At 43.9% G+C, this 19,537-nt stretch overlaps 1 protein-coding gene across 1 annotated transcript in view; it reads left to right on the top strand.

Annotated features, from left to right (window-relative positions):
• DNAH9 (dynein axonemal heavy chain 9) overlaps nt 1-19,537 on the top strand; it is a 266,848-nt gene that overhangs the window by 79,913 nt on the left and 167,398 nt on the right. The window contains 6 exon segments of the mRNA XM_032498821.1: nt 83-235; nt 1,440-1,565; nt 3,791-3,838; nt 3,840-4,031; nt 4,375-4,535; nt 17,464-17,620. Of these exon segments, the coding sequence (XP_032354712.1) occupies nt 83-235; nt 1,440-1,565; nt 3,791-3,838; nt 3,840-4,031; nt 4,375-4,535; nt 17,464-17,620 (837 nt within the window).

The following is a 19,537-nucleotide window of genomic DNA, read 5'->3' on the forward strand; positions in this document are numbered from 1 at the left end:
GCCAGGGGGTAGACTCTAAGCAATGCTAATAAGTGACTTCCTGGTCATGCTCTCCACTCCTTTGGCCTGGTTTCCTTCATAGGTTCAACGCCACCTTTCCAAACTCTTTGACAATATGGCCAAGATGCAATTCCAGCTAGACGCCAGTGGGAAACCAACCAAGATAAGTCTTGGCATGTACAGCAAGGAAGAAGAGTATGTGGCCTTCAGCGAGCCATGTGACTGCAGTGGGCAGGTAGGTAATGGAGAAGTCGTTCTTCTCTCAAGTGTCTGCGCTCACATACAGATGGCATCAGCCTTCAGAATGGCCCTTGTGACGTTGGGCCAGAACTGCTGTCTGTGCCCTGGGACGGGCAGTTCCCTTGACTCAAACCAACATTGGGGCAGCTTCCAGTGCCCGCTTTCCTCTCCAGGAGGGACATGTGTCAATATCCATACATCTCCTTAACCAAAGACCTGTGCAGAGAGGAATAAAATGCACATAAACAACTACCTGAGAGGATTTCAGAATGATTAGCAGCACCAGGAGATGTTCATTGTTCACATGACTAGCCCTGGAGCACCCCTCAGGGGGGTCTGGGACACTGACATCTTCCCTGGGAAAAAATGCCCTTTGAAATCGACCATTTTTCTGAGAGGTGACTTCTCTGTACAAATCCATCTTGCACAGCTGTGCCCCATGGAGGACCAACTGCCACCTGCTCCAGGAGCTGCTGGCTCCTCGTTTCCCAGCTACAATTCACAAAACACAAAGCTTGCAATGGTTCTCTCCTAAAAACGCCTTCCCATCTTTCACTATCACTACTAAAGTATGATCCCTTCCTTGTTCGTTGTCCTAAATGATCCAAAAAAGCATTGTGCCCGCAGTTCTAATCTAGTCCAGAGTAACACCTGGAGAAAGACCTTTTACAGTGTTCTACCACCTTCATCACCATGTATCTTGGAAGGCAATTCTAGTGCCAGAAAATAATCAGACACTCTCAGTTTCATGAGAGGGCCCTTGGGTTTGACTCAAACCTTGAGTGTTCTTTTTGTAGACCCAGAAAGCATTTAGTCGGAAAGTGGAATCCTGGCCTATGTCTCCATCCTCAGTGTGGACGATGTCATGACAGTCCATTGACTTGTTTACGCCAGCTCAGCCCAGGTTAAGGTTTCCCTGTGTGAACTCTGGGTGGCAGCCCCAAACCCCCTGAACCTGCTGCCCCTCCTGTGGGGCCAGTGGGCACATCCACCTGTCATTAATTGAGCCTGGTTCTCACCTATCGCTGTCCTGCGTTACACAAACGAAATGTCTCCCTGTGCCTTCTGGCAGTCATTTAGGGTTGGACATCACGCCTGGGCTCCATTTTCTTCACTCCCCCAGGCCGACTGGAAGAAATCTGCATTACTGAGCACGTCTTCTTAGGAGCCCAACGTCTAACCCTGAGTTCCTCCTTCAGGTGGAAGTATGGTTGACCCATGTGCTTGCTCACATGAAGGCCGCTGTGAGGCGTGAGATGACAGAGGGTGTAACTGCCTGTGAAGAAAAGCCCAGGGAACACTGGCTCTTTGACTATCCAGCTCAGGTATTCTCCAAACCGGGACTTCGTGGGCCCCATCCTCTACTAGCTCTCTTCCTCGGTGACCTCTGTCACCTTCCTGGGGTTGCCAGACTTACTTGTGCGTCACAGTCAGGAGAGGCTGGTCTGCGAGGGCTCAGCAAGAAGGAGCAGGGGAATTGCCAGCCATGACCTTGGAGAATGAAGAGTTATCCATTTTTACTTTGGCTACAGGAGGGAGAGAATATGAATAATTCAGCTCACTGGCCCAGCCCACTCTGTCTGTGCCAAGCTCTTCCTGTTGACCAGCAGGAAGCAGGACAACATACCCTGCCCTGCTGGGTTACAGACTGGTGTGGAGTCAGCCACTCACAGGGCGGCCGGGTGTGACGATAAAGGAGGGTCGGGGTCCTCTGGGAGCATGTAGCTGGCTATCAGGGCCCAGGGATCGCCCTCCTGAGAGTGCAATGTTCAAGCTGAGATCTGAAATAGGAGTGAAGGATGGAGGGAAGGAGCATCGAGCATGGGGAAGAGCACAGGCGAAGGCTGAGAAGTAAGGGGAGCATAAAGCCTTTGAGGAGCTGAGCGCAGCTGCAGCAAGAACGGGGGGGGGGGGGGGGCAGCCGATGGAGCCTGGAGAGGAAACTAGACCGTCGTATAGACCGGGAGAGGGGGTCTGATTTGATTCTGAGATTCGTCTGATCCCTTTACCAGACTCTCAGAAGGGCAATAAGAGAGAGGGGAAAGCTAGTGAGATTTTTTCAATGACTCTGCTTCAATATACCACTCCTCCCTCCCCTGTTAATGGCTAGTACAAGTGTTAGTGTATTGGGTTACAGCTGTTTGGTGGCAATTGAAGCCCTGGGTGTAGATCAGGGTGTCCTTAGAAAATATGTGGACGAAGATGAGGGTGTAGAGCAAACCCTTGAGCATCATTCAAAGGCTGAGTAGGCAAGGAGGAGCCAGTAAAGCAGAATTGAGAAACAGTACCTTTTCAGGTAGAAGGAGCACGAGGAAATGGTAATCATGGAAACCGAAACAAAGTGTTGACAGCAGGTAAAAGGTCAGTTGTGCCAAACACATCTAAGAGATCAAGCAAGATAAAGAGGCCAAGGAATATCCACGAACTTGGTGAGGCCACTTCAGTGGCGTGGTAGAGAAGAGCGACGTTGCAGGAGGTTGACAAGTGAGAAGAAGGTGGGAAAATGTTGAGAGCGAGTGCCGACAGACAGTGAGAAGAGAGATAAGCCAGTGCTGCAGAGGGGAAGAGGTGTTTTTTTAACAGTGTAATTGGCACATCACATCCAGAGCATCCCAACAAGACCACAACACAGGAGGAGCTTCTTCACAAAATCCAGTGTGTCTAAATGCAGAGGCAAAAACAGGTAGATTAGGGAGTGGTGCTTTTTACTACAGCAGAATTCTCTCCTTCACAAAGGGAATAATCCCCACCAGGATTCCTGTTTACCTGATTCAGAATTTTGAGGCAAGAAAATTTGTTACCTCTCATTGCTGTGACAGACAGACATCACCCAGAGCAGTGACACTGCAGATGGCCAGTGTCTCTAAATCCTGCTCCATGGATAATCAGAGCCATCCATTTGCCGTATTAAGTTTCTCAGCAAACAGAAGAAAAGTTCACTTGAATCACTTTTTCCATGCATTTGTTTTGAATCTCTGAAGAGTGCAAATCATATTGACTACACTGAATTCCAGTGTAATTCACCCCAACTTTCAAGAGTAAGCCTTTCAAAGTTCTAGGTTCTAAGAAATAAAAAATGTAAGGAAAGTATTATGGGCAAGAGAAAATATGTCACACGTGGTCAGCAGTGGCTCATTAAACTAGAATACTCTGACCACAGCAGGTTCCAGGAGAACAGAGCAAAGACCGTGTGTCATTGAGATGTTCAGTCGGCTTACTGGTATTCTCCCCGGCACAGGAAGAGTGCTGCCGCTTGGGAAGTGAAAACAGGAAGATCAGTGCAGCAGCGACATTGACCAGAGCGAGCCTTTGGTTGTTCTTAACCAAATGATACATTTTTCAAGAGCAGAAAATGTTTCCCCCACTGGTGGTGTACCCACTTCACATCCCCAAGGATCTAGAGCCATGTGACCCAGTGGATCAGTGCTGGTGGGAGAGGGAGGGAAGGGGCATACGTCACCCCCATGGTTACATTCTGCTGAGTAATGAGTGGACTGGTTTTGGAGACAGTCCTGATGATGGCTTTACTGAGTGACTCATGATACCACAGGTGGCCCTGACCTGCACTCAGATCTGGTGGACCACAGAGGTGGGCATAGGCATTTGCCAGGCTGGAGGAAGGCTATGAGAACGCCATGAAGGACTATTACAAGAAGCAAGTGGCTCAGCTCAAAACCCTCATCTCTATGCTGATCGGCCAGCTCTCCAAGGGGGACAGGCAGAAGATCATGACCATATGTACCATCGACGTCCACGCCCGGGATGTGGTGGCCAAGATGATCGCTCAGAAGGTGAGGCCCAAACTTGCCAGGGTGTCACTCTTTGTGGGCAGCTGCACCATGAAAATTTGGGTTAGGCCAACTCACATGTGGCCAGAACATGGGGTCCCCCAGACTCAGCACTGGCCAGAGAGCTGGGTGAGGATTGTGGTGGCTGTGCCTACCTTTTAAATTCTAGCAAAACTGTAATCCAATCAGCTCATGCCTTCTGTGCTGTGGTGGGCAGCATGCTGCTCTCTTGACTGGTACACAACACCCAAGTCATCCGGAGCCCTGTGTATCCTGTGGCCCAAGGGCCTCCTGCTACCTGTTGAATCCTGTGATTCACCCACCTGTTCTTCCGGTCTCCCTCTAGGTGGACAGTGCCCAGGCTTTCCTCTGGCTGTCCCAGCTGCGGCATCGCTGGGATGACGAGGCCAAGCACTGCTTTGCCAACATCTGTGACGCCCAGTTTCTGTATTCCTATGAATACCTGGGAAATACACCTCGCCTAGTGATCACGCCTTTGACAGACAGGTGAGCACGCCATCAGCCACTGATGCCTAGGCCATCTAGGGACAAGGCCACTGTCACTTGTATTTGTCCATGGAGCTGCAGGCTGAAGGCCTGACTTAACACAGCAGATGCGAAATAAAATAGAGTGTGTAGGGCAGAGGCCTTATCAAAACACACCCCAGAGCTAATCCATGAGCTGTGACTTTCTGAGGAATGACTGGGCAGTCCCACACCCTGGGATTCTACTACCAGCTGCGACACATACCAGCTGTTTGACCATGAAAAACTTAGGACCTAATTCTTAATTTCTTCATCTGTGAAATGGAGGTAGTAACTGTTCCTGGAAGAGGGAGTAGACCCTTGACTTTGGGGAAAGTAGTTACTAAGAATCCTGGGAAGATGGGTTAAGAGTCAGACTGTGAAGTTTGAAAATTACATTCTTTATCCAGTCAGTAGTAATAAACTATTAAAATTTTTCATCAGAGGAGTAAAGCAATGAAAACTTACTTTATGAAGATTCCTGAGAACCTGGGCAAAGGAGAGAGGACAGGGAGATAAGGTCGTGGTCCACATGAGAAATGGTATATTAATTCTGCAGAGTTGCCTATAAATTCTGTTAAAAGCTGATGCCCTTTCCCCTTGTAATCCCATTGAACACTAAATCTCTTCTTCTCCGGAAAGAGCTGCATATCTGAGTGACAGGCTCACCCTACAGTAAGTGACTTGTAGGTAAGGAAGAGATTGTCGTAAATTGTGAAGGTTGAAATGGCCGAATAGGAGCTGGGCCATCTTTCACTTAATTTTCTCTCTGCCTGTGTTAAGTGTCATCAGCCCATGTTCTGGCTAAATCCTCAGATATATTTCCAAATGACATTTTGTTAAATTGTAATCCCTGTGCTCATGGAGTGAATAGGAATGTGTCCCAAGTCCAAAGCAGTTGGAAGTCCCTGCATCATCCATAGAGTCAGACCTCACGGTACATCTCGCCCCACGCTTTTCACTTCTTTAATTCTTTTCTCTGCCCAGGCTGGAGGGATCTTCCATCCAGAGTCCCACTCAGCCTGCTCCCCACTTACTCCTGCATCTCTCTTTTGTGGGCGCCTGCAGAGGTCACTTCACTATCTCCACTCACTCCCCACTGCATTTAGACTAAAAGCTGGATTCCTCGTGGAACCTAGTGGATCCTGCCACCTGCCCTGCCGCCTCGCCCCCTGCACTCCAGCCACACACACACACACATACCCCCATACACACCGGGTACAACCACACACATGTAATACACACACAAAGCCACACATGCAGCCACACACACACACCTACAACCACACACATAGCCACACACACACAGCCACACACACACACACATACCCATACAATCACATACCCATATAACACACACACAGAGCCACACATGCAGCCATACACACACCCACAACCACACACATAACTACACACACACACACACGGAGCAATAACCCTGTGTGTCCTTCTGTTTATCCTCTCCCTGACTTTTCCCACATTCTGAAATGAACTTGCCTTTCTGGTTCTTCGCAGCATTTCCCTTTGGAATATGAACTTCTTGTTCTCAGGGACATCTGTCTGTCTTGTTTGTTGCTGTTATCACCAATACCTAGTAGGTGTTGAATCCGTTTATCTGTTGATAAGTAAATTGTTGTTGAATATTGAAAACCTGGATCGTAAGAACGACTGAATCAGGAAGGGGAAGTCGACTCAGAGGAGGGGTCCACACAGGACTCTGTCTGTCCTTGGCTCCCAGAGAAGAGGGAGCATGTCTCTGTCTTCTGCTCTTATCTGGGTGCTGCCTGTCCTCCCTGCCCCAGCTTAGGACAAAGGGAAGATAAGGTCAGTTCGGGGGGGTATGCCAATTTCTCTGCAGCTGGGACAGTAAAGGCAGCAGCAGCTCTGGGGGTTTGAGCATCTCAAGGGTTTTACTTGGGTTTTCCTGGGGCACAGTCAGTTGGAGGGGCTCATTAGCTGTGGGTTCAAGGAAAAGTTTTCCTACCTCAGGCTTCATTCAGAGTGGACCCTCTCATGTATCTTGTCTTTATGGTGATTCGCAGCAAGACACCCACTCTAAACAGGAAGGACATCTGATACAGCATTCTCCTTTGCAGTGAGTTTTTCTGCCTGCCTTGGACTATGAGCTAATGGTTTTGGAATTTATATCACTTGGAACAGAGTAACAAAGCTATTATATATTTGAGCAACTTGATTAATGTCTGTCTTTCACTCCGGACTATATGTTCCACGAAAACGTTGACTTTAGTTTGCTCACTGCTCTGCCCCAGGACCCAGCACTGTGTCCAGCAAGTAATCTGCACTCAAGAAGTGCTTCTTGGGTGAATGCAGTGCAATGATCCCTGAGACGCAGGATAATGTGCCTGGCTTCCTATACCACTCAAAATATTTCCTTCCTTCCCACTGACACATCAGGCATCGTTCCAAGCGATAAAAAGTACAGGGCTTTTCTTTTCCCTGGGTGTTCACACCTGCCCAGGAGTTGAAGAAGATAATGACCTCTTTTAGATTTAAAGGTCTCTGGTATGCTAATGCCGAATGCCTTATAGAAGGAGGGGTGAAGTTTTGACAATGAATTATTTCTGAAATAGGCATTTATCACCTCTCCTATGAAATGATGCAAATAGAAACTTTAAAGGAAGATTAGCTGCGAAGAATGGCGAATACTATGTAGACCTTGACCTTGTTCTGCGCATTAGATGCTTTTCTGATGAAGCAGTAGGTAGTGAATATGTAATATGGCAAATTCCATTTTCTCATTGACTTCCATTATTATCTCAAGAAATGTTTTGCCTAGGGAAAAGAAAAAAAAAAAAACAACTGGCCCCAACACAGAAAATCACATTTTAAAGAACATTCAGCTTTTGCTGCTGTGTCGCTTAAGTACATTTAATTCTCTCCTGCCAGAGGAATTAATCAAATGGACAATTGATCCGTACAACCTCTGCACATTCATTAAAAGCACAACCGCATCACAGTACGTCCGACTGATTATGCCTGTTTCTTTGGAATTTCCCACTGTCTGGATGGGACTTGAATATATAAGTAGGCACAATGGCTCAGCCATTGTCGCAGGACTTTGGCACGATTCTAAGTTGAAGAACTAAATGGAGATGCCTTCTTAGGCTGAACAAAAGCCATTCTCATAAGCTGTTTCTTAACCTTAGGATGATCTCCTCCCCCTGCTCCCCTTCCCTCACCTTTGCACACAAGCGCCCCTTCTGCTACTGTAAGCACTGTTTTATCAATTTTGCTTATCAATTTTGAGTACCTCTTAATGTCTCAGGGACTATTACAAGTTGGTGAGAGAGAACTGATGCCAGCGTCTTTGAGGGTGATCTGCTAGATAGGACGCAACTAGCAAAGTCATACACTTTCTTTTTAAGTTTTTTGTTTTATCAAAGTAGAGCTGATTAACAGCGTTACATTACTTTCAGGTATACAGCATAGTGATTCACTGTTTCTTACAGACGATACTCCACTTAAAGTTATTATAAAGTATCAGTTATATTCCTGTCCTGTGCATTACCTCCTTGTATCTTTGTTTATTTATACCTAGCAGTTTGTACCTCTTAATCCCCTTGCTTTGTCTTGTTCCTCTCTCCCACCCTCTCCTGCTAGTAACCACTGGTTTGTTCTCTGTGTCTCTTAGTCTGTTTCTGTTTTGCTATATTCATTCATTATATTTTTTAGATTCCACATATAAGTGAAAGCATACAGTATTTGTCTTTCTCTGTCTGACTTAACTTCACTAAGCATAATAGCCTCCATGTTCATCCATGTTGTTGCAAATGGCAAAATTTCAGTTTTTTAAAAGCTTTCGTACAATGAAAGAAGCCATCAACAAAACAAAAAGACAGCCTACTAAATGGGAAAAGATACTTGCAAATGATATGTCTGATAAGGGTTAATATCCAAAATATATAAAAAAGCTCTCAGAACTCTCTTATCAAAAAACAGACAGCCTGATTTTAAAATGGGCAACAGACCTGAATAGACATGTTTTCCAAAGAAGACATACAGATGGCCAACAAGCACATGAAAAAAATGCTCAACATCACTAAGCATCAGGGAAATCCAAATCAAAACCACAGTGAGAGACTACCTCACTCTTGTTAGAATGCCTGTCATCAAAAAGACAGCAGATAATAAATGTTGGCAGGGATGTGGAGAAAAGGGAACCCTAGTTCACTGTTGGTGGGAATGTAAGTGTGTAGCCACTGTGGAAGACGGTATGCAGGTTCCTCAAAACATTGAAAATAGAATTACCATATGATCTAGCAATTCAAATTTTTATCTGATATTTTTATGGAAAAACTTTGTAATCTGTAAGCAAAGGAAATAAAAGTTACCTGGGCATCAGTCTGTTTCCTTCTGATGTAGATTTTGAAAAAATGAAATTGCAATCATATGCTGTAGATAAAATATCATAGATTTTTAATGTAACATTGTAACATGTATTCTCTAAATATTCTTCTAAAACACTCTTATAGCTAGATTCCCTTCTACTTACAAGTATCCCAAAATTTATGTAATGTAACCGTATTATGGGATATTTAAATTACATCTAAGCTTTTACTACCAAAAATAAGGCTGCCATGAACTCACTTCTATATAAATTTTTACTGTATTTCTCAATACTTCTGCAGAGAGATTCCAAGAAACAGGATTATTAGCTGATAGATACTTCCAAATTATTCTTGAAAAAGGTATTGTTCCCACTCTTCACTAGCAGTTTATGAGATGTTCACCTCACAATATCCTCGCCCGCATTAAGTATTATTGTTTACAATATTACTCATTTTATAAGTTAAATGGTATCTCATTTGGATCCTGATTAAGCTCAAAACACTTGAGCATTTCATGTGTTTACTGGCTATTACATTTCCTTCTCCCATGAATTATTTGTTACTGTCGCTACCCATTTTATTACTTTTATGCTTAGAAATTTCCCGCCCATTTTAAGAGCAGCTTAATAATATTCACTTATATTTTATTATAGTTTATTTAATTTTTCCTTTAAGCTTTTAAAATTCTTTGGTAAACTTTTTGACTATTGAGTAAAGTGAGTGTTTTCATCAAAACATTTTTGGTTACAAATGATAGAAGCCAAACTAACTTAGAAAGAAGACTTATTATCTCACATACCCGGGAAAGGAGTCCAGCTTGCTGCAGGGTAACCAGCTGTAGGGCCTAAGCAGGGAGACATCCAGGCTTTCTCTCTCCTCTTGGGGCTCTGCTTCCTTCTGAGTGTTGACTTCTTTCTTGCATGGGTTTTCTTTGGCTGGGAAAATGGCCCATGCCTGATCCAGGGGGAAGAGAGACCCTTTCTTTCCCAGCACCATAGTCAGATTCCTTGCAGGGACTCTGATTGATCTTGTTTGGATAATATGTGTGTCTCTGAGCCAGTCACTGCCACCAATGAAATGGGGTATTTTGCCCAGCCTGAGCCTGTGCCCACCCCTGGGAAGGTGGGAAATGCTTTGATTGGCAGCCCCGCGGAAATACACTATGTAAAGGAGAGATGGCCTTCCAAAGTATGAAGTCCTGGGCAAGGAAGACTCACAGAAACTATGTTATGGAATATAATTATATATTCTATATATACGTATGTGTGTGTGTGTATAAAATTCAGTTTTTGTGTGTCTAAGTGATCAGTAGACCCAACACATGATTTATAGGTCCTTTCTCTCATTGGTTTGTGATGTTTGCTCAACCATATTCAAAATTTTGAGCCTATCAAACTACCTCAAAGTATCCATTCTTACTCTGTTTCATCAATACATCAGTCCTTCCATATGCAATACTTTTTAAGGATTGTAGCTTTGTTGTGAGTTGTAATATTTTTATATAAAGGTCTGCATCGTCTGTCTTCATTTTCCTTTCCTTTATTTTTGTTTTAGCTCTTCTGTTTCTTCTTTCAAATGAAGTTTAATCATTTTGTCTAGTTCCAAAATATAAATGATTAAAGTTTTGACTGGTGAGCCTTAAACCCTTCAAATTAATTTTGAGAGAATGGCCAGGCCATCTTTATAATATGTAGTTTGTTTCTCTTTATTCATATCTTTGATTATGTTTCTCAGAAAAGTTTGTAAGTATCTTCCTATAGGTTTTGAGTGTATCTTATTGTCATCGCTAAGTAGTTTTTAATTCTTTGTTCCTATATAAGATTGTTTCTACATTGCGTATGTATTTTAAAACAAGTTTATTGGGCTTTATTTTATGTCAAAAATTTTACCCATTCCAAGTGCACGGTTCAATGATTGTTAGTAACTTCACCAAGTAGTGTAACTATAACCATAAATCAATTTTGCAACAATTTTATGACCTCAGTGAGATCCCTCATGCCCACCGCCAGCCCCAGGCAACCACTAATCTACTTTCTGTTCCTATAAATTTGCTTGTTCTGGACATTTCTTATGAATGGAACCATGTAGTCTCTTGTGTCTGGCTTGTTTTATTTTGTATGTTTTCATTTGTGATAGAACATGTGTCAGTAGTTTGTTACTTATTATTTCTGAGTAATTTTCCATTTTATAGATATGACACATTTTGTCTATCCAGTCACCTTCTGTTACTTTTCAGTTTGGGGCTATTATAAGCAATGGCACTGTGAACATTTGCTTGCGAGTCTTTGTGTAGACATATTTCTCTCGGGAGGATACCTAAGAGGGGAATTGCTGGGTGGTATGGCAGCTTTATGTTTAACTTTTTGATAAACTGCCAAACTATTTTCCAAAGTGGATGGATCATTTTACATCCCCACTGGCAATGTATGAAGGTTCCCGTTTCTCCACATCCCTGACATTTACTATTATCTGTCTTATTTCTTATTCTAGTGGATGTGAAGTAGCATCTCATTCGAGTTCTGATCTGCATCTAATAATGTTATTGAGCATGTTTGCATGTGTTCATTAATCATTTGTATATCTTCTTTGGCATCATTTCTGTTCACATCTTTTGTCTATTGTTTGATTGGCCTGTCCTCTTTTTGAGTTGTAAGACTGCCTTGTATATTCTAGATATATCATGTATGGGTTTGGTATATTTTATCCCAGCCTGTTGTTTACCTTTTCATTTTCTTAATGGCATCTAAGTACAGAAGTTTTTAGTTTTGATGAGGTCCATTTTGTCAGTTTTTTCTTTTATGGGACATGCTTTTGGTATTGTAACTAAGAAATCTTTGCTTAATTTCATTGTATCTTTAATTTTCTTTTCACTTGCATGTAGGAGAATATTGATTTTTGTAAATCTCCTTTTCTGTCTATCTACTGCCCTGCATTAAAAATTCTAAGAATTTTGCTCTTTAAAAAAAAAGCATTGGGGGAAGGGGGAGGTAATTAGGTTTACTTACTTGTTTATTTTTGGAGGAGGTACTGGGAATTGAACCCAGGACCTTGTGTATGCTAAGCGTGTGCTCTGCCACTTGAGCTGTATCCTCCCTTCAAGAATCTTGCTCGAGTCCCTTTTTTCTAACCAACTTCTAGAATTTCTAATTATATTTGAACCATAATTAAACTATTTAAGTTTAGTTATTAGGTGTGTGCTATTTTTGGTAGAGAGATCATATGTCAGTCATTGCTCTCAGTTCTTCCTGTCACGTTTTGAGAAAGACATTTCCCAACTAGCGCAGGCAAACAAAGATGAAGGACCTCATTACCGAGCAGCACAAGGTATAGGTCTTAGAATCGGAGGTATTTATGCTGAGGACAATTTTCAAAATTTAAATATTAAAAAATTATGAAATGGACAGATTTGTTTTAGATTAAGGCTAAGGACATTCCTCTTCTTTTAATGCTGCTTCTCATATTAAGCCAGGAACCTATCAAAAGACCCGGAATTCCTGGGAACTGCCGTCTAACCGCAGCGCCCCATTCTGTGTACATGCAAGTGCTCAGAAGATTCATTTGCACTTGTTCTTCCTGAATTTCACTGTATTGGGTCTACCCAATCATTTTTTATTATTAAAATTATTTAGAATTTTGGTCTGCCTTCTATCCAATTATTTATTAATTCAAGACATCAGGGGTCTGTGTCCCTCCAAGTAGATATTGTTGCGTCCATATTCGTTCTCAGTTACGATTATTGAACCGTGTGGTAGGTGGAATTCTAAGAATGATGTCCAGTGACCTTTTTCGGTGTATAATCTCCTCTTCTTTGAGTGTGGGTGGAAACTATAAATAGGATGACATCACTCTCATCAGTGTATTTTGCTTTATGGCAAGAAGGAAGATTTTCTGGTGACCCAATATCACATGAGCCCTTAAAAGTAGAGCTTTCTCCTGGCTGAGGGCAGAGGGGGAGGTCACAGAGGTTTGAATGACATGCCAGTGCTGGTTTCGTTGCTGGAGGGAGCCATGTACAAGGACGGTACAGTGGCTTCTAGGAGCTGAGAGGTCCCCAGCCAGCAGCACCCACTGAGGACCTCAGTCTGACAACTGGTAGAACTTAATTCGTCCAAGAACTCAAATGAGCTTTTGGAATCAGATTCTTTCCCACAGTGTCTAGATAAGGGTCCAGCCTACTGATACCTTGATTTTGGCCCTCTGAGACCCTCAGAAGAGTCACCTAGACCTCTGACCTACAGAAATGAGAAATCCATGAGTGTTGTTTTAAGCCACTTAGTGTGTGGTAGCAATAAAAGATGAATACAAACCGACTATGATTTCACCAGCTCTGGGATTAGCCAGACCACTTTTCTGGAATAGCCAGTCTGTTCATAGCTGAAATCAAGATATAGCACCTCTGATAGTTTCTTTAATCTTCCAATTGAATAACTATATCAAAAAAAGGAAAGCTACGTTTCATATATTTATTTATTTTTAAATAATACCTTGAAAGTGGATCAGCTCTCTCCCTTCCAGAGCACTTTCAGATCTCTCGTCTCATCTCGTCCTCACAAGAGCCTGGTGGGTCAGATAAGAGCAAAGCCTGTAGGCATTGTCTGCCCGAAGAAAGCACAATTCGACTTCAGCTCGCTATTAGGAAGGCCTTTCAAACAAACAGAACTGACCCACAGTGGAAGGGGCTGGCTTCCAAAATAATAAGCCATGCCTTGCTGGGAGGAAAGGCTACACAATCAGATTTGAAGGGTTTGGTGGGGGACAGCCTGGCATGGTTAAAAAGCCAAGCCTCTGAGGTCTCCCAGCACTAAAGTTTCTCTGTTTTCCAGTAAACAGTCAAACTGAATCAGTCTATAACCGTGCTGGGGTTAGCTGGCTAAGGCGAGAGCTCCTCTTTCAGAATTCCTTGCCATTTTCACAATTGCAGTTGTTTTTGAAGCAGCAGATTTATCTAAATTTTTTTGTGCAAAGAAAATACAGTGTGGTGGCCCCGGTGATGCTTTTTTTTTTTTCTTTTTAAGGCACCAAGATTTAGTAACCTAGCCGGGTTTCACAAACACTCTATAGCAGAGGCAAGATTTGAACTCAGTGTGTCTTGACTCCTGAGTCCTTGCCGTAAACCATGATAGCGTGGTCTGCCCCCTCACTAAGAAGCAGGAGCAGAGTGGACTTAGGTGTTTAAAGAGGTGGACAATCTAACAAGACTGCAGATGGAATCTGTGGAGGGGAAAGTGTGTCTCGAAGGACTGGGCTGTCCTGCGGGCTCAGTGGCCCTGCATGACGGCAGCCCCCTCCACACAGAAGAGGAGGTACTCTTTCTTTCTTTGTGTTTTTCTCATGGCCCAACCAGAAGCCCCATTGTCCCTGCCTTAGTTATTAGAACTCCTTAGACAGTCCGGTTTCCCACCCTGAACCTCAGTCTATCCATCTGTAATTTAAGGGGATTTGATTAGATTAATTGATATCAGAAATTCCTTCCAACTCGAGTTCTATTATTACGGGCAAATACGTATATGTATATTGGCATCGCCCCTCAAGTGCTTCTTCTGGAGATAATCAGAAGCTCAGTAGATGCTCAAAAAGAGACTGACACCCAGTTCTGAGGGTTTCTTTCAGGAGATTCTTGAGATTTCTGTGAAAATTCTATTTCTGTGAAACCTTGTGCTTCTGGACTCCAGATTGCTTGAGCGCCCTGCCGCTGCAGAGAGAAGAGATCTGGGGTTGCCCTCTGGCTGGCAGAGGAGGTGGCCGTGGACAGAAGTGGGCGGGAGGGAGACTGGGGAGGAGAGTTGGCTGGAGGCCAGGGTTACACCAATCCAGGCAGCTGCCTTTCCTCCTGTGGGGTACAGGGCTGCAGCAGGCCCACTGAGCTCGGGAGAAGCCGGAGGCTGGGTGAGGGCGAAGGTCTTGGGGCCAATTTGGAGCCAGAACTCGGCCAAGGAAGGCAGGTGTGATTAAGGCTGCACAGGAAGCTCTGAAGTTCTAGCTTCCATGTCGGAGAAAAGCATTGCCAAGTGGTAGCAGTGACCCAGCAAGGTGAGATGGGACCTAGCTTTTACGTTAACCCCAATTCACCTCACCTTGTGACCCACCGAACACATCAACAACTCTTAACATGAGCCTAGTCCACAGGGAAAAGTGAGGCAGCTGCATGAACCCAGCCCACCGGGGGTTAAATGCAGCCAGCCTGTGCTCCCCCACACCCCGTTACACAGGGCACTGCATGAAGAATAATACTTCTGCATACTCCTCTATGCCTGGGGAAACTGCCTTCCTGGATTTCATTTTCAAAAGCTGAAGCGGATATGGGAATTTCAAACTTAAAGAAGAATTCAGGGACTCCAAGTCTTTTCAAAACAATTTTGTTATAGTGGAGAGCCTGTCACCAGCTGGCATGAAAGGTTTGTTAACTCAGGGTTTCTGGTCAACTCTCATCAAGATTCAGAACCAAGGAGAATTCATTTCAGAGGCCCCCTCAGACAGCTACTCCCCATCCAGCTCGCAAGTTAAGAGCCTCTGTATTGATTTTCTAGGTATTAAAAAGTTAGGCCAATGGCATATTTTTAAAAGTTTTATTGACGTGTAATTTACATGTCTTAAAGTTCACCCATTACAAACGTACAAATCAATGATTTTAGTAAATTCATGGAGTTGTGCAGCCATTACCATGTTCTAGTTTTTGAACATTGCCATCCCCCGTTTGCAGTCAGTCCCCACTCTCAACTCCTTTCCTAGGCAGCCGCTGATCTGCTGTCTTTCTCTGTGTTTTCTGGACATTTCATAAATGAAACAACATGGGGTCTTTTGTGTCTGACTCCTTTCACTTAGCATAATGTTCTTAAGGTTCATCCATGTTGCAGCGTGTCAGCACTTTATTCCATTACATTGCTCAGTGGTATTCCATTGAATGGATATATCACATCTTGTTTATCCATTCACTGTTGGTGAACATGTAGCTTGTTCCCAGTTTCTTAGTGTTGTGAATATTGCTGCTTTGAACATTCCTGCAGAAGTCTTTGTGTGAACATATGTTCGTATTTCCTTTGGGTAACTTCCTAAAAGGGGAATTGTTGAATCACATGGTAAGGTTTACTTTTTAAGAAACTGTCAAACTGTCTTCCATAGTAGCTGTGCCATTTAACATTCCCACCAGCAATGTATGAGATTTCCAATTTTTTCACATCTTCGCCAACACTTGTTATTGTCTCCCTTTTTTATTATAGCCATCTTAGTGGGTGTGTTGTGGCATCTGATTGTGGACTTAATTTGCATTTCCCTAATGACCAATGATTTTGAGCATCTTTTCGTGGACTTATTACCCAAAGGCACATTTCAAACTAAATAGAAATATAAGGCCTTTTTTTTTGAAAATAGAAAAGGAATATAAGGCCTTTTAAAAAAAAATATCAGAAACAAGCTGAAAGCTGAGTTTATTTTATTGTCATTAGTAAAAATAGTCATAGGGGGATTAAACAGATTGAGTGATTGATCCATTCATTCATGAATTTGTTTCATGAATAATTATTAAGAGACTTTGTGTGTGCCTGGAGCTGTGCTAGTTTCTGGAGATGAAACAATGAGTAAGACATAGTCCCCCCTTCGTGTATCTTACGAATATACATGTGGAAGATGTGTGGGCCATCCTGTTAGAGGTTACAGTGGAATACAGTGGACTGGGAGCTCAGCTCAGGGACCTCTGCTCATTCACCGCAGTGTTGAAGGGCCCGGGAATACTTACGGGTGAAGTCCTGTCAAAACTCAGCGCCAAGGGGTTAGTAGCCAGCAGCCAACAAAGACCAAAGAGGAACATGATCCAGGTGGACTGGGTGGGGGATGGAGAGAGAAACAGGCACGGTGTGCTGTGTCTGGGCATCGCAGTCCGTGCAGGCAGCTGTAATGAAATACCAAAGACTGGGTGGCTTGTAAACAACAGAAGTTTGTTTCTCACGGTTCTGGAGGCTGGGAAGTCCACGGTCAAGAGCCAGCATGGTCGTGCTCTGTGAGGCCCTTCTGGCTCAGAGCCGGTGCCTCCTCTCTGCGTTTCCACCTGGTAGAAGGGGCGAGGGGCCGCTCCAAAGCCCCTGTGATAATAGGGCCCTAGGCCCGTTCATGAGGGCTCCACCTCCATGACCCCATCTCCTCCTGAAGACCCTACCTCCTCATGCCACAGTCTTTGGAGGCTGGGATTTCAGCATATGAATTTAGGGGGGGACACAAACGTTCAGACCTGGGCAAGTGAAATTGCTCTGCATGGATGGACTTACGAGCGCTGAGGCTGGGGGAGGGTAATGACGAGAAATGATCCAGAAGAGTAAGATCAGGAAGGTCCGAGGGAAGATCCTCTGGTACCCTTCAGGGAGGGAGCATCACGATCGGCCTTTAGAAAGTCCCCCCCACAGCACCATGGGGAACTGAGTGGGGGGCTCTGGGCTTCTCTTTACAGAAAACATGTCAAGCCTCTTATGACCTTGAACCTCAGCTCCATCTCACTAGGACCCAGCAGGGCCTGAGCTACTTGTGGAGCCACCTGTGGCACTGAGAATGACCTCACCCTCCTGTTTTGGCAGGTGCTACATCACCCTCACCCAGTCTCTGCACCTGACCATGAGTGGGGCTCCAGCGGGACCTGCAGGCACTGGCAAGACGGAGACCACCAAGGACCTGGGCCGAGCACTGGGCATCATGGTCTATGTGTTTAACTGCTCGGAGCAGATGGACTACAAGGTACAGGCCCAGCTTTGGGGGACTAGGGACTGGGCAGCAGCCCAAACCACTGACCGGGTTTATCCACGCCCCCGGTCTGGCTCAGAGGCCCAGCCAAGGAGGTCTCTGCTGCTTCACAGGAGTCCTGAGGACCCTTGACCCCTACAGTTTCTTTACCTCCCTGTAAAGCTTAGCACTGGGGAGTCTGATTCCACTGAGGAGCTTTGTGACCACAGATGGATTACTTCACCTTTGGGGTCTTCCTTTTGTCATCTGTAAAATGAAGAAGCTGAACATATACCCAAAGGCCTAAATTCATTATTTGACTCAGAACCACAGAAAGGCTCATAAGTGGCTGATATAAAACCTTCACATAAATGTCACAGATGTATTTTCCTTGAAAGTGGGCATTTCCCCAGAATTTCTGAGAGGTTAAAATATTCTCCTAGGGCAGGTTTGACGTCTGAAGACAGACTAGATTAACCTCTACTCTTAGCCAGAGATGCACAGAAGACAAGTACAAGGTGAATGCTCTTCATTCAGGCATTTTTATCATATCATCATTTGTGTATTTGTTAGTGTGTCCCAGGCTCTGTGTTGCAGAGCAGGCAAGAGGACAAGAGGCCCATTTGGCCACTTCTTAGCAGCATTCTGCTCACAACCAGACATTCTATAGGTACTTTTTTTAAGAGAGCATGATAACGGGTTGTTTCACAGTCTCATTGCTTTTATTTTGATTTATTGTATGTATTTTTATAAAATATCTCAAGTCCCTTTTGAAAATAAGACGGCATATAAATAAATTTAAAGTGAAAGATAAAACAATTGCATTAAATAGGTTAAATATTTATAGGTATAAATCATGTGATATACTGATTGCAAAATAAATTCAATTTAAAAATAGTTACAGAGACTGCAAGACAGCACTTGCAGATACCACACACAGACCTCGTTAAATGAGATTCATGCTCTGTAACTTTAATATTTCTCTTGTATGTGAAATTCTGCTGTGCAGAGTTGCAGAATCCTATAGCACCATGTTTTCTCATGGAAAGCAAACTAAATGAGAATTCAGACCCAAAATAGCTGTCCTCCCATAGTCTACACACTAAACTTTAATATGGTTGCTCTTACTGATGAATACATAATGTTTCTCTTTAACTCAGGCTGGAAGAAGAAAGATTCGCCCCCACCTTTAAAGAAACAAACTGAGCCTTAAGGCTTGTTTTCATTTTCTAGGTTCATCTGGAGTTAAGCAATGGCAGCATTGCTGAAATAACTGTGCTCTCCCAAGAGGAGCATTCTGGAGGGCACACTCATTTATATGTGGAAGATACATACCTGGGGTATTGATTGAAGAAAATCAGCCAGATTTCTTCAATGTCGTGCCTGACATAGGAAACAGGAGGAGATGAGTTGGCCCCATGGCCAGGGGTCATTAAGGTCACTTTACCCAATCCTTTAAAAAACTTATTACTAAACCCTGACCCCACCAAATCCTCTAAGAGTACAGGATGAGAGGAGGAGTCTATCCTTAATTTGAACTGTGGGAAGCTTCGCTCACGTGAACCTAGCGTAGACACAGATCAGAGCAAGAACAATAGGTATGGCCATAGTGAGACAAAACAAAGGAGAGGGGATTCCTTCCTAGAGAGCAGCAGCCTTTGTAGGAGCCCCACTAGGCAGTTTGCAGACCTCCTCTTCCCTTTGTTGTGCAGCTATTCAGAATTATTTTTGTCTCAAAGTACACTCCAGCAATCAAGCTAATTTATTGGATATCACCATTGCTCAGCATGTGTTGGGCATCATGGGAGGATATCAAAGATAGATGGATAGATAATAGATGGATGGATGATAGACAGATGGCGGATGGATGGATGGATGCATGGATAGATGGATGATAGATAGACTGGGTGAGCATGACCCAGTGCATCTGGA

This window comes from Camelus ferus, chromosome 16 (genome assembly GCF_009834535.1).
Source record: "Camelus ferus isolate YT-003-E chromosome 16, BCGSAC_Cfer_1.0, whole genome shotgun sequence".
In the NCBI taxonomy this organism is placed as follows: Eukaryota; Metazoa; Chordata; class Mammalia; order Artiodactyla; family Camelidae; genus Camelus; species Camelus ferus.